Source organism: Pristiophorus japonicus, chromosome 5 (genome assembly GCF_044704955.1).
Source record: "Pristiophorus japonicus isolate sPriJap1 chromosome 5, sPriJap1.hap1, whole genome shotgun sequence".
NCBI classification, from domain to species: domain Eukaryota; kingdom Metazoa; phylum Chordata; class Chondrichthyes; family Pristiophoridae; genus Pristiophorus; species Pristiophorus japonicus.
The window spans coordinates 72,013,713-72,029,725 of NC_091981.1; the positions used below are offsets into that span (position 1 = coordinate 72,013,713).

Here is a 16,013-nt window from a genome sequence, read left to right on the forward strand (position 1 = left end):
GATCCCACAATCAACAGATCCGATCAAAGCTCTGCAGTCCTGGCACATCCAGTCGTAAATGGTGGTGGATAATTAAACAACTAACGGGTGGAGGAAGCTCCATGAATTTCCCCATCCTCAACGATGGCGGAGTCCAGCATGTGAGTGCAAAAGACAAGGCTGAAGTGTTTGCAACCATCTTCAGCCAGAACTGCCGAGTGGATGATCCATCTCGGTCTCTTCCAAAATCACAGACACCAATCTTCAGCCAATTTGATTCATTCCAGGTGATATCAAGAAACGGCTGAGCGCACAGGATACAACAAAGGCTATGGGCCCCGACTACTTCCCGGCTGTAGTGCTGAAGATTTGTGTTGGTATCTACCTGAAAAAAGTGGAAAATTTCCCAGGTATGTCCACAAAAAGCTGGAAAAATTCAATCTAGCCAATTATCAGCCCATCAGCATACTCTCAATTTTCAGCAAAGTGATGGAAGGTATCATCGACCGTGCTATCAAGTGGCACTTACTTAACAATAACCTGCTCATAAATGCTCAGTTTAGGTTCCATCAGGACCATTTGGCTCCAGACCTCATTACAGCCTTGGTCTAAACGTGGCCAAAAGAGTTGAATTCCAGAGGTGAGGTGAGAGTCACTGCCCTTGATATCAAGGCAGCATTGACCAAGTGTGGCATCAAGGATTCCCAGTAAAATGGAAGTCAATGGGAATCGGGGTAAACTCTGGTTAGAATTATACTTCGTACAAAGGAAGATGTTTATGGTTTCTAGAGGCCAATCATCTTATCACCAGGATATCGCTGCAGAAGTTCCTCAGGGCAGTGTCTTCGACCCAACTATTGTCAGCTGCTTCATTTATGATCTTCCCTCCACCATAGGGTCAGAAGTGGGGATGTTCACTGATGACTGGACAGTGTCCAGTTCTATTCGTAACTGCTCAGATAATGAAGAAGTCTGTGCCTGCATGCAGCAAGACCTCAACCACATTCAGGCTTGGGCTGATAAGTGGCAGCTAACATCTGTGACACATAAATAGCAGATAATGACTATCTCCAACAGGAGAACGTTTAATCACATCATCTTGACATTCAATGGAAATGCCATTGTCTAATTCCCCACCAGTATCTACTTAACTGGACCAGTCACATCAATACTGTGACTACACGAGCAGTTCAGAAGCTGAGTATTCTGTGGCGAGTGACTCACCTTCTGACTCCTCAAAATCTTTCCACCATTAACAAGGCACAAGTCAGGATTGTGATGGAATCCTCTCCACTTGCCTGGATGAATTCAAACTCCAACAACTCTCAAGAAGCTCAACACCATCCAGGACAAAGCAGCCCACTTGATTGTCCACCACCTTAAACATTCACTCCCTCCCCCACTGGCACATAGTGACTGCAGTGTGTACCATCTACAAAATGCACTGTAGCAACTCACCAGGGCTTCTTTGGAACATCTCTTAACCCTCTGACCTCTACCATATAGAAGGACAAGGCACATGGGAACACCACCACCTGCAAGTTCCCCTCCAAGTCACACACTATACTGACAAGGAAATATATCGTAATTTCTTCATTGTTGCTGGGTCAAAATCCTGGAATTCCCTCCCTGACAGCACTGTGGGAGTACCTTCACCACACAGACTGCAAGGGCAATTATGGATGGGCAATAAATGTTGGCATTGCCAGCGACGCCCCATCCCATGAATAATTTTTTTTTAAAAGCAGCACTGGCATTGGCCTGGGAGAGAGCATTCGCCCGAGGAAAAAAGGGTCAACTTCCTCATCGGAAGGCATGGCTATCTCTGTGGTGGGGCAGTAGCCTTCCATAATTAATTTAATGTTAATCATTATTACCATAAGAACATATGAACATAAGAAATAGGAGCAGGAGTAGGCCATTTCACCACTCAAGCCTGCTCCACCATTTAATAAGATCTTGGCTGATCTGATCATGGACTCAACTCCACTTCCCTGCCCGAACCCTTATCGCTCAGAAATCTGTCTATGTCTGCCTTAAATATATTCAATGACCCAGCCTCTACAGGTCTCTGGGGCAGAGAATTCCACAGATTTACAGCCCTCTGAGAGAAGAAATTCCTCCTCATCTCATTTTAAAATGGGCGGCCACTTATTCTAAGACTGTGTCCCCTAGTTTTAGTTTCCCCAATGTGGAAATATCCTCTCTGCATCCACCTTGTCGAGCCCCCTCATTATCTTATGCATCCCTTGGGAGCATGGTATATAAGCAGGCCACCCACGAGGTGCCTGTATTCTGGAGTCTTATTAAAGGAACTAAGGTCTCACTTGCTCATCGTACACAGTACTCAGTTTCAATCCTTTATTATGAACATATCCATTGGCGACGAGGTAACGAACAAACACTCAAAAATGCAAAGAACAGTTGGTATCCTGTAGAAGTTCTCAGAAAGGCTTGATTGGGAGGCCTTTGTGGAGAGACTCGACCAAAACTTTGTGGCCAACGAGCTGGAAGGGGACGAGAACGCTGCCAAACGAAGTGCGATCCTCCTTATTGTCTGTGGGTCAACAACCTATGGCCTCATGAAGAATCTCCTAGCTCCGGCAAAAGCAACAGCTAAATCCTATGAATGCTGGTCCGGGTACACCTATATCCTAAAGAAAGCGTTTTGATGGTGAGATATCGGTTCTACACGTGTCAACGATCAGAGGGCCAGGAAGTGGCGAGCTATGTCGCCGAACTAAGGTGCCTCGCAGGACATTGCGAATTTGAGGGATTCCTAGAACAAATGCTCAGAGACCTTTTTGTACTGGGCATTGGCCATGAGGTAATCCTTCGCAAACTGTTGACTGTTGAAACTCTGAATCTAAGTAAAGCCAAAACGATAGGCCAGGCATTTATGTCCACCAGCGACAACACCAAACAGATTTCGCAGAGTAAAGAAGTTTCAGCCAGTACTGTGCACAAAGTAACGTAGTTTTCAAGCAGGAATATACATGGCAGAACGTAGACGCCGGCTGCTGCTGCCCGACTTCAGATGACCCAGAGTCCGCCATCAATCGTTAATGCGAGGCAGTTAACACATTGTTGGCGCTGTGGAGGTGATCATCGGCCCCATCAATGTCACTTCAAGCACTATGCAACGGTTGTAGAACAATGGGACACCTCCACTGAATGTGCAGGCGAACTGCAAACCCTGCAAACCACCATGTTGCAGAGTGTGTTATATTCATAGAGCACAGCACACACAGCTTCCTACATGGCAGGCAGCTCTCTTGGAAGCTTCCGGAATCTGCCTGGTTCTGTTTAATTATTAACTCTGCAGTGCCGTACACAATACGTCCACATCCACAGTGTGGAGCTACAAACATTACAAGCTTACAGACATTACACTTCTCCATCCTTAATGAAGAAGTTATTATAACAAACATCATACATAACTTTCATGTTTATACATAACACAGGAAATAAACTTATTTTTTTCCATATTTACAAATTTAACTTTACCACTTGTTTTCTGTTTCGAAGAGGATACCTTTGCTCTCAAACAGAACCTTCCAAACATGGTGGCGATTTCACACTCATTTGAGGCTCATCCTGAGGAATGATTTCCTCCACGGAATTTCCTTGATTTTCATTTGAACTCACTCTAACTTCAGGCTCTTTGTTTTCCTGACTCGGACTCAGACCTTCATTCTGATTCTCTCCTGGATTTGTTTCCAGATTTAGGATTTGCTACTGGTGTATCAAAACTATCTGATGAGTCAGAAATAATTGAATCATTCCCACCTTCAACTCCTTCCATGTCTGTAGGTAAAATATGATCAATATGACCAAACCTAACCTCTCCATTATCAAACATCTTTACCAAATATGTGCGAGGACCAGATATCTTCACCACTCTTTCTGGTAACCACTTTAACTATTTATGGTGATGGTTCTTCACTCTCACCTTCTGGTTTAATTTCACACTTCTCTCTTTTACTCTACCTCTATCATGATTCTCTTTTTGTCTTAATTGTGTCTCTTCTACGGACTGTGCCAAATTTGGTTTTAACAACGAGAATCTGGTTCGTAGCTGTCGTTTGAGAAATAACTCTGCTGGAGTTCTACCAGTAGTTGTATGAGGAGTATTTCGATATGTAATCAAAAAATTAGCCAATTTGTGATCCAATGACAACTGTCGTTTCCTTAGATTTGAATCTAACATTTGTTTTAAGAGGGCACATTTTACAATTTGTACAGTGCGCTCTGCTGCACCATTCGAAGCAGGTGGAACCTTGGTATGTTTCACACCATTTTTGCTCGTGAATTGTGCAAATTCATCTGAACTAAATTGTGGTCGATTATTCGAAACAATCTCTTCAGGGAGGCCAAATGAAGAAAATCATTTTCGTAAAATGTCCAATGTTTTACTTGTTGTTATTTTCCACATTGGAAATACCTCAACCCACTTCGAATGGCTATCAATCACAATGAATAATTGTTGTCCTTCTAACTCAGAAAAATCAATATGTAGCCTTTGCCACATCCCGGGAGGCCATTTCCATGGCTGTAATGGTACTGGTGGTGGTTGCTTGCTTACCGATTGACATGTCGTACACTGACTCACGATGTACTCCATGGGCCCAAGTTTCCACATGATTTGCGCCTGATTTTTAGGAGCAACTGGTGGAGAATGGACTATCTTAGAAATCACAATTCTCCACATTTTTTTTTTCTGCAGTTCTAGTCAGTTAGAACAGATTCACTTTGGAGCAGAATTTTTTCTTCAAAAGGGGGCGTGTCCGGCCACTGACGCCTGATTTGAAAGTTTCCACAGTGAAAACGTACTCCAAACTAACTTAGAATGGAGCAAGTGAAGATTTTTGTAGAACTGAAAAAACCTGTTCTACACATTAAAAAATCAGGCGCAGGTTACAAATTAGGCGTCCAGAACAAGGTGGGGGGGGGGGGGGGGAAGGGAAGTCATTAAATTCTACAATAAATCCTTATTTATACTTATACAAATATTATGCAAATAAATCCAACCTGAATAAACATTTATAAGCCAAGAAAAGATTAAATAAACCATCTTCCTACCTGTGTGAAAGTGCTTCAGGCAGGGAGAATGCTGCAGCCGTTCGTTCCCGCGGGGGGGGGGGGAAGGAGGCAGCCATTCGTTCCCGCGGGGGGGGGGGGGGAAGGAGGCAGCCATTCGTTCCCGCGGGGGGGGGGGGGGAAGGAGGCAGCCATTCGTTCCCGCGGGGGGGGGGGGGAAGGAGGCAGCCATTCGTTCCCGCGGGGGGGGGGGAAGGAGGCAGCTGTTTGTTCCCGGGGGGGGGGGGGGGAAGGAGGCAGCTGTTTGTTCCCGGGGGGGGGGGGGAAGGAGACAGTGAGAAGGCTGCAGGAAGCCTCACAAGTTCAGCAGCCATTTCCCGACGGTAGGGGGGGGAGGCTTCCTGCACCTTCTCACTGCTGCAAGAAGCCTCAGTGCTGATGTGCTGATGGCAATGTGCTTTGATTAAAAAATGTTCAAAAATTTAACAGCTACAAAGAACTACAAAAATGGCCGAGTGCCAATGTTTCCTTCACACTGCGCGTGCGCGAACGCTCCAACGCGCACACGCAGGGTTGCCGGCAGGAAAAAAACTAATTTAAATGGTACCCGCCCCCTCCCACTTACAAAATCGGTGCGAGTGGTAGGCTCCGCCCCCCTGGGCGCCGCGCCAGGCAGACATGGAGCTGCAGGGAGCTCCAGAATCGCACCCGGAGGGGCGCCCGTTTTTTATCGTGTGGAAACTTGGGGCCTCTATCTTTATCAAGACTTGGCCACCATAAATAACTGCATGCAAAACTCTTGGTCAAGCACATTCCCAGGTGATGGTCATGGAGGTCTCCTAATAATTTGGATCTGAATTTATTTGGTATAACCACTCTTGCACCCCACATGATACAATCTTTATCGACTGATAATTCATTCCTAAGAATGAAGAATGGATGTGTATTTTTGTCTGTTACCCGGTTTAGCCATCCATTTGCAATATACTCATACATCTTTGACATCACTGGGTCATGTTTGGTTGTTCTACCAATCTCTTCAGCTGTGACTGGCAGTTCATCAATGTATGAAAAATAAAACACTTCTTCCCTATCTGGTGTAACTTGTGATGGGGAAGGCAATCTAGACATTGCATCAGCATTACTGTGATCAGCTGATTGCCTGTATTCAATATCATATGTATATGCTGACAAAATCAAAGCCCATCTCTGCATTCGGGCTGCAGCTAATGTTGGAACTGGGGACTTTGGATGGAGGATTGGTGTTAGGGCCTTATAGTCCGTAACGATAATAAACTTACGACCATACATGTATTTGTGAAACTTCTTGACCCCAAAAATTAATGCCAAAGCTTCCCTTTCAATTTGCGCATAATTACTCTCACTGACACTGAGAGTGCGTGAAGCAAAAGCAATTTGTCTCTCCTCCCCACTACTTGATACATGAGAGATTACTGCCCCAACTCCATATGGAGAGGCATCACATGCTAGCTTAATCTCCTTAGATATGTCATAGTGAACTAATATGGTGCTCTCTACCAATTTGCTTTTACACTCCTTGAATGCTGTATCGCATTCTTTTGACCACTTCCAATGGACCTGTTTTTTCAAAAGTTCATTCAGTGGATGTAATACTGTAGCCAAATTTGGTAGGAACTTCCCATAATAGTTCAAAAGACCCAAGAATGAATGAAATTCAGTGACATTCCTGGGAGTGGGTGCATTTCTAATTGCATCCAATTTTTCCATGGTTGGATGTAAACCATCTTTGTCTACTCTGTACCCTAAGTACTCCACTGAGTTTTGAAATAACTTGCACTTACGAGCAGACACTCGTACTCTGTGCTTCTCTAGCCATTTGAGGACTTCATTCAAAATGTTATTATGAATTTGCCTATTTGGTGCTGAAATTAGTATGTCATCCAAATAACATACTACCCCTTCAATACCTTGCAAAATCTGGTTCATCACCCCTTGGAATATGGCAGAGGCGGAAGACACTCCAAATGGTAGCCTATTAAATTGGTATAGGCCTAGATGATTATTTATAGTCAAACATGACTTGGACTCCTCATCTAGTTCAAGCTTAAGTAGGCATTTGGAAGATCCAGTTTTGAGAAGATCTGACCACCTGTCAGTGTTGTGAACAAATCTTCTATATTCGGCTATGTATTGGGGATATTACCCTCTAGAGCCTGGTTTACAGTTACTTTATAATCACCACACAATCTTACCTTACCATCCGACTTAGGTAGAACAACAATGGGTGTAGCCCAATTACATCGATCTATCTTATAAATAATGTTCTCAGTCTCTAGTCTTTTGAGTTCTTGCTCAGCTTTCTCCTTGAGTGCATATGGTATGGAACATGGCTTGTAGTAAATCGATCTAGCATCCTTCTGTACCCTGACAGACGCCTTGAAGTCTTGGATCAGACTGCCCTTTTCGCAGATCACCTTAGGATACTTCTTGATAACCTCATCCGTTGATGAAAATCTCGCTTCCAAATCTTACTCCAATCCAGCTTCAGTGAGCTCAACTAATTTCTTCCTAGTAAGGCAGACTTGTCTCCTTTCACTACTATTAGAGGCAAGTTCTGAAATTGATCTTTATATTTCACCGGTACGGTGATACGACCTACCACAGGAATTTTCTCTCCCGAGTAGCCCCACAGCTCTATCTTGGATTTCTCCAGTTGAAAATCATGTAATTTGTCGAGGTACAGCGACTCTGGTACTACACTCACGGATGCACCCGTGTCAATTTCCATTGGTATCTTGAATCCCGCAACATCTACATGGATTTTGATGCTTTCCGAATCGCTGTCCGTTAACCTCGTGCTCCTGATGACGAGTAACTCTAACATCTCCTCATCTTGTTGTTGTTCTTCCATGCTATATAGTCTCTTGGGATTTCTACTCATAGCTTTGAACGCTGGACTCATAGCTTTAAAAGCTGGTTTACCCTTCAGTCGGCATGCCTTCACAAGATGCTCAGTCTTTCTGCAGAAGAAACACTCTGCCTTCACGTATGGACAACTTTGAGCAATGTGTTGGCCCAGGCACCTATAGCTCTGTTAGAATTTCCAGTTTCTGAGACTTTGGACCCCCACCATCTTTTACCTTGAAGCTGCAGCTGATTTACCTCGGTTGACTGACGACCGTAATTATTAATTCATTCACGGGAATATTGTTGGGCCATGCCCATCGGCCTCGCTGTCTGACAAGCAATCTCAAAAGTCAAGTCATCCATCGTCAATAACTTCCTTCTGATTGCATAATTTTTCACCCCACAAACAAAACAATCCCATAATGCTCGGTTTTGAAAGTTTCCAAAATTACAATGCATCGAGAGCTTTTTTAATGCTATGATGTAATCACTGATACTTACATCAGTCTTTTGATTCCGAATCCCAAAACGATAGCTTTCAGCAATTTCTAACGGTTTGGGGTTATAGTGCTGCTCCAGCTTCATTAAAATCTCTTTAAGCGTTGTGTCCTTTGGCTCATCAGGCATAAGCAGATTTACAAGGGTTTCGTACATTGCTGGTCCCGCCTCCGATAAGAAGATCGCTTTCTTACGTTCTAACACAGCCCAGTTCTGGACTGCATTGTCTGGAACTTCGATTATGTTACTTGCAGTGAAATACATTTCTAGCCGATCCACATACGCTTTAAAACGTTCCTGGTCGTGTCTATATTCCCCCAAATGTCCGATTACACCTGCCATTTTAATCTCTAGCTGTTCACACCATGTGCTGTATTTTACCTCGGATTTTGTAGCTTTTTTCCAAAAACAGAAACTTCCAAAGTCTCTCTGTCGGCTGGCTGAATTCTTCAGCAACAAAATTTAAGCTTTAAATCATCAAAAAAATCCCATCCTCATCACCAAATGTGATATATTCATAGCGCACAGCACACACAGCTTCCTACATGGCAGGCAGCTCTCTCGGAAGCCTCCGGAATCTGCCTGGTTCTGTTTAATTATTAATTCTGCAATGCAGTACACAATACATCCACATCCACAGTGTGGAGCTATAAATATTACAAGCTTACAGACATTACACAGAGGAAGATCGATCCACCATGGCTCAGGCTGAATTGGAGACTCGCACCGAGGAGGCAGAAGTGTACGGGGTACATACATTCACCACGAAATGTCCACCAATAATGTTGAAAGTTGAACTGAACGGAATTCCAATATTTATGGAACTGGACACAGATGCGAGTCAGTCCATAATGAGTAAAACGGCCTTCGACAGGTTGTGGGGCAAAAAGGCACACAGGCCCAAGCTCAGCCCCATTCACACCAAACTAAGGACTTACACCAAGGAACTAATCCCTGTAATTGCAGTGCAGAAGTCAATATCTCCTATGATGGAGCAGTACACAAACTCCCGCTGTGGATTGTGCCAGGGGATGGCCCCACGTTGTTTGGTAGAAGCTGGCTGGGAAAAGTCCGCTGGAAATGGGACGACATCTGAGCGCTTTCATCCGTCGACAATGCCTCATGTGCCCAGGTTCTGAGCAGGTTTCCATCGTTGTTCGAGCCACGCATTGGAAGCTTCTTGGGAGTGTAAGTGCAGATCCATTTGGTTCCCGGTACGCGACCCATCCACCATAAGGCATATGATGCGTGAATAAGTGGAAATTTCGCTGGACAGGCTGCAGCGAGAAGGCATCATTACGTGGTGGAATTCAACAAGTGGTCTAGTCTGATTGTCCCAGTGCTCAAAGAGGACGGCACGGTCAGAATTTGTGGGGACTATAAAGTAATGATTAACCGTTTTTCGCTACAGGACCAGTACCCGCTACCCAAAGCTGGACCTGACCTCTTTGCAACCCTGGCTGGAGGGAAGACGTTCCCCAAGCTGGACCTGACCTCGGCCTACCTGACGCAAGAGCTGGAGGAGTCTTCGAAAGGCCTCACCTGCATAAACACGCACAAAGGTCTGTTCATCTATAACAGATGCCCATTCGGGATTCGGTCGGCCGTGGCAATCTTCCAGCAGAACAAGGAGAGCCTGCTAAAGTTGGTTTCTCGCACCGTGGTTTTCCAAGACAACATACTGGTTACAGGTCGGGACACTGTTGAGCACTTGAAGAATCTGGGAGAGGTTCTTAGTCAGTTGGATCACGTGGGGCTCAGGTTGAAACGCTCGAAATGTGTTTTCCTGGTGCCAGGAGGTCGAGTTCTTGGGAAGAAGAATCGCAGCAGACAGCATCAGACCCACGAATGCCAAGACGAAGGCCATCAAGAATGCACTGAGACCACAGAACATGATGGAGCTGCGGTCGTTCCTGGAACTGCTTAACTATTTCAGTAATTTCCTACCTGGGTTAAGCACCCTGCTCGAACCCCTATATGTGCTACTGCGCAAGGGAGATGACTGGGTATAGGAGAATTCACAAGAGGCTGCCTTTCAGAAAGCCAGAAATCTGTTGTGTTCAAACAAACTGCGTGTCCTGTATGAGTCTTGTAAAAGATTAGTGCTAGCTTGCGATGTGTCGTCATACGGGGTCGGGTGTGTGTTACAACAGGCTAACAAATCGGAGATTTTGCAACCGGTCGCTTATGCATCCAGGAGTTTGTCCAAGGCCGAAAGGGCCTACAGCATGATTGAAAAAGAGGATCTGGCGTGCGTTTACGGGGTAAAAAAAATGCACCAGTACTTATTTGGCCTCAAGTTTGAGCTTGAAACTGACCATAAGCCGCTCATATCGCTGTTCTCTGAGAGCAAAGGGATTAACACCAATGCCTCTGCCCGCATCCAAAGATGGGCGCTCATGCTGTCGGCATACAACTATGTAATCCGCCACAAACCGGGCACAGAGAACTGCGCAGATGCTCTCAGTTGGCTGCCATTGCCCACCACCGGGGTGGAAATGGCACAGCCAGCGGACTTGCTCATGGTATGGATGCATTCGAAAATGAAAATTCCTGCATTATGGCCCACCAGATCAGGACCTCGACCAGCCAGGATCCTTTACTGTCCTTGGTAAAAAAGCTGTGTCCTTCATGGGAGCTGGTCCAGTGTCCCAGCAGAGATGCAGGAGGCAATTAAGCCATTCCACAGGCGCAAAGACGAAATGTCCATGCAGGCGGACTGTCTGTTGTGGGGTAATCGCGTGGTCTTGCCCAAGAAAGGCAGAGATACGTTTTTTTGTGAACTCCACAACAGTCACCCAGGCATTGTAATGATGAAAGCCATAACCAGATCCCATGTGTAGTGGCCCGGCATCGACTCAGATTTAGAGTCATGCGTGCGCCAATGCAACACTTGCTCTCAGCTGAGCAATGCACCCAGAGAGGCACCACTAAGTTTGTGGTCGTGGCCCTCCAAACCGTGGTCGAGGATCCACGTGGACCATGCAGGCCCATTTCTAGGCAAAATATTTTTGGTTTTCGTGGATGCTTACTCAAAATGGATTGAATGTGCAATAATGTCTGTGAGCACATCCACGGCCACTATTAAAAGCCTACGAACCATGTTTGCCACACAGGGGCTGCCTGATGTCCTAGTAAGCTACAATGGGCCGTATTTCACCAGTGCTGAATTCAAGGAATTCATGACCCGCAATGGGATCAAGCACATCACATCTGCCCCGTTCAAGCCCGCATCCAACGGCCAGGCAGATCGGGCAAAGCCTGAAACGCGTGTCGGAAGGCTTCCTGCCGATCCGACTATCCTGTGTGCTGCTCAGCTACCTCACCAGACCCCACTCACTCAGCGAAGTTCCCCCAGCCGAGCTGCTCATGAAAAGGGCACTCTAAAACAAGGCTCTCTCTTGTCCACCCTGATCTCCATGATCACGTCGAGGGCAGGCGGCATCAATAAAGTGTGTACCATGACCGTGCAAATTTGTCATGTGATATTGAGGTTAATGATCCTGTATTTGTAGTCAATTATGGACATGGTCCTAAATGGCTCGCTGACACGGTCATAGCCAAAGAGGGGAATAGGGTGTTTCAGGTCAAATTGGCCAATGGCCTAACGATCAGAAAACATTTGGAGCAAATCAAATTGCGGTTCACCAACAGCTACGAACAACCTGAAGAAGACACCACCAACTTTGTCCCTCCAACACACACACAAGTGGCAACTGACATCATGGTTGACCACGAAGCCGAACTCACCAACCCCAGCAACCCAGCAAGGCCGGCTGCCCAGCAGCCCAGTGAAGAACTAACCAACTCACCTACATCTGCATTTGTACCAAGACGATCGACAAGGGAGCGAAAAGCCCCAGATCGTCTCACCTTGTAAATAAGTGTACTATTGACATCACGGGGGAGTGATGTTATGTAACCCCTTGTAACCTGTATTATACTACCACCAGAGGGCCTACCTGTTGGAGTCCCAAGAGATCCCAGCATCCCTTGGGAGCACAGTATATAGGCAGGCCACCCATGAGGTACCTGCACTCTGGAGTCTTATTAAAGCAGCTAAGGTCATAATTGCTCATTGTACACAGTACTCAGTTTCATCCTTTATTATGAACATATCAATAGGCACAACCTACTCAACCTATCTTCATAAGTCCACCCCCTCATCTCCGGAATCACTCTAGTGAACCTTCTCTGAACAGCCTCCGTGCAAGTATATCCTTCCTTAAAATAAGGAGACCAAAACTGCATGCAGTACTCGAGGTGTGGCCTCACCAATAACCTGTACAGTTGTACCAGGACTTCCCTGCTTTTATACTCCATCCCCCTTGCCTTCCTGATTACTTGATGTGCCTGCATACTAACTTTTTGTGTTTCATGCACAAGGATCTCCATTTAAATTTTAATTTGCTTTTCTATTTTTTCTGCCAAAGTTTCCTCACATTTTCCCACATTATACTCAATCTGCCAAATTTTTGCTTACTCACTTAGCCTGTCTATGTCCCTTTGAAGATTTTTTGTGTCCTCCTCATAATTTATTTTCCCACCCATCTTTGTATCATCAGCAAACTTAGCTACATTACACTCGGTCCCTTCATCCAAGTCATTAATATAAATTGTAAATAGTTGAGGCCCCAGCACCGATCCCTGCAGCACCCCACTAATTACTATTTGCCAACCAGCAAATTACCCTTTTATCCCGATTCTCTGTTTTCTGTTAGTTAGCCAATCCTCTATCCATGCTAATATATTACCCCCAACCCTGTAAACTTTTATCTTGTGCAGTAACCTTTCATGTGGCACCTTATCGAATGCCTTCTGGAAATCCAAATACACCACATCCACTGGTTCCCCCTTATCCACCCTACTTGTTAGATCCTGAAAGAACTCCTACTAAATTTGTCAAACATGATTTCCCTTTCATAAAACCATGCTGACTCTGCTTGATTGAATTATGCTTTTCCAAATGTCCTGCTACTGCTTCCTTAATAATGGACTCCAGCATTTTCCCAACGACAGATGTTAGGCTAACTGGTCTAGTTTCCTGCTTTCTGTCTGCCTTCCTTTTTAAATAGGGGTGTTACATTTGTTCAGGGACTCTGCCATTTCCTGTTCTCCATTATTAATTCCCCAGTCTCATCCTCTAAGGGACCAACATTTACTTTAGCCACTCTTTTCCTTTTTATGTACCTGTAGAAACTCTTATTATCTGTTTTTATATTTCATGCTAGTTTACTTTCATAATCTACCTTCCCTCTCTATTATTTTTTTAGTCATTCTTTGCTGGCTTTTAAAAGTTTCCCAATCCTCTGGCCTCCGACTACTCTTGGCCACACTATATGCCCTTGTTTTCAATTTGATACCATCCCTTATTTCCTTAGTTAGTCACGGATGGTTATCCCTTCTCTTAAAGTCTTTCCTTCTCTTTTTAATATATTTTTGTTGAGAGTTATTAAATATCTCCTTAAATGTCTGCCACTGCTCAACAACCGTCTAACACTTCAATCTATTTTCCCAGTCCACTTTAGCCAACTCTACCTTCATATCTTTGTAGTCTCCTTTATTTAAGCTTAAAAACACTGGTTTAAGATACAACTTTCTCACCCTCCAACTGAATTTGAAATTCAACCATGCTATGGTCACTCATTCCTAGAGCATTCTTTACGAGGAGATCACTTATTAATCCTGTCTCATTACACAGTACTAGATCTAAGATAGTCTGCTCCCTGGTTGGTTCTGCAATGTACTGTTCAAGGAAACTATCCTGGATACACTCTGTGAACTCCTCCTCAAGGCTACCCTGGCCAATTTGCTTTGTCCAATCAATATGAAGGTGAAAATCCCCCATGATTATTGCTGTTTTCTTTTTACAATCCTCCATTATTTCTTGATTTATACTCCATCCAATAATGTAGCTATTGATAGGGGGCCTATAGACTACACCCACCAGTGACTTTTTTCCCTAATTATTCCCTATCTCCACCCAAACTGATTCAACATCTTGGTCTTCTGAGCCAATATAATTTCTCACTAACACACTGCCATGTTGGCATTGCATTCATTTTTTTTGTCTCACCCTGATGTCTGCTTCACCGGCATTGTGAAGGTCCTGACACTGCAAGTTGTATCCGCCTTCCCAGCTTGCCAGGATCAACTATGAAGAACAGAAATGTCATTAGAAAATGTTTTGAAGATTGTTGATCCAGAACACAGAATTTTATTTAAAATTAATAGCAATGAGTTCAGATGGAAAAAAGCACAATTTTCACAGATTACCATCTTTTTGAAATGGTAATAATTAACAAAAATAGAATTAATTGCGGATTATTTTCTTTGAAACATTTACATTTTAGGATTATGGAGTAAACTTAACAAATTAGTCCTGTAGACTTGTGGTACCTACATGTTAACTTTCTGTATTTCATGTACAAGGACATCCAAATCCATCTGACATAATCATTTAATAGTTTCTCACCATTTAAAAAATATTGGGCTAAAATTGCGTTTTGGACCAGTCTGAGGCACCAACATCGCTTGGTCGGTAAGTTTAGTACCTGGCGATAATCAGCGCCGGTGACCGCGAACTTCAGTATTAGTGCCCCAAGAGGGAGGTGGAGCACTAAATCAAACAGTGCACACTTCTCTCAGGGCGATACAGTCGTCAAGCGGGGCACTAACGTCTGAGCACTAATTAAGTTGCAGTGCTCTAATTTTGAGAGTTATCAGACATACTGACGCCATCTGGTTCTTAAAGGGGAGGTTCAATGATGCTGCACAGCCTCAATCTCATCATTGCAGCCTGTGCACGGGGCCTTGAAGGAGCATCATGGCAGCATAGAGGCCACGCCAGAGAGCTCTCTGCTTTAGTGATGATGCCCTGAAGGATCTGCTGGTGGCGGTGGGGAGGCAAAGGGCATCCATGTTTCCGGTCACTGGCAGGAGGCTAGTGCCAAATGTTTTCCAAACATTTTGGAGGGAAGTGGTGCAGTATTTCTCCACTAGAGGCATAGTGGATAGAAGTGCCATCCAATGTAGGAAGAAGTTCAATGACCTCAATCGGGTGGTCAGGACGAGTACGTTCTTCAAAAACCTCTACATGCCACAATGTGAATCTCACTATTTGCATACACTGTATAAACCACCACATCCCAGCATTCACTCACCAATTGTGCCCACCGAATGAAAGTGACATCCACATCTCTCGCCTTGCATATATTAATAGCTATTCAACTGTGGTAGGCACATCTGACAAACACACAGCTGCACACTCACTTACACACTTTCTTTTTTCTTGCAGGCCAAGCTTTCTCATAACAGGCAGGAGCAGCTACGCACGAAGGAGGTCGTGCAGACCTCAGGCCCCTTACTGACCTGGAGGAGCGAGTGCATCGAATAATTAGGCCACAACTCATGGGCACTGCAGCATGCAGAGAGGCCGACCCCCTTGGGGAGAATAATGGTATTTTCATCATCTCTCCCTCTTCTCTCATTCCACTTCCCCTTCATACCACAAGCCTTTCCCACTTTCCATCTACTGTCTCCATTCCTTGCTCCCTTCCTGCCCTCTTCTCTGAATTTGTGCCTTTATGCCTTCAGATAATCAGCCA

General features: G+C 44.7%; 1 protein-coding gene across 1 annotated transcript in view; it reads right to left on the reverse strand.

Moving 5' to 3' along the window:
- The window catches only part of elovl2 (ELOVL fatty acid elongase 2), a 185,823-nt gene that overhangs the window by 72,657 nt on the left and 97,153 nt on the right, over positions 1-16,013 (reverse strand). Inside the window, exon 3 of the mRNA XM_070880178.1 lies at positions 14,483-14,560. Coding sequence (XP_070736279.1) covers positions 14,483-14,560 — 78 coding nt within the window. The remainder of the gene's footprint in view (positions 1-14,482; positions 14,561-16,013) is intronic.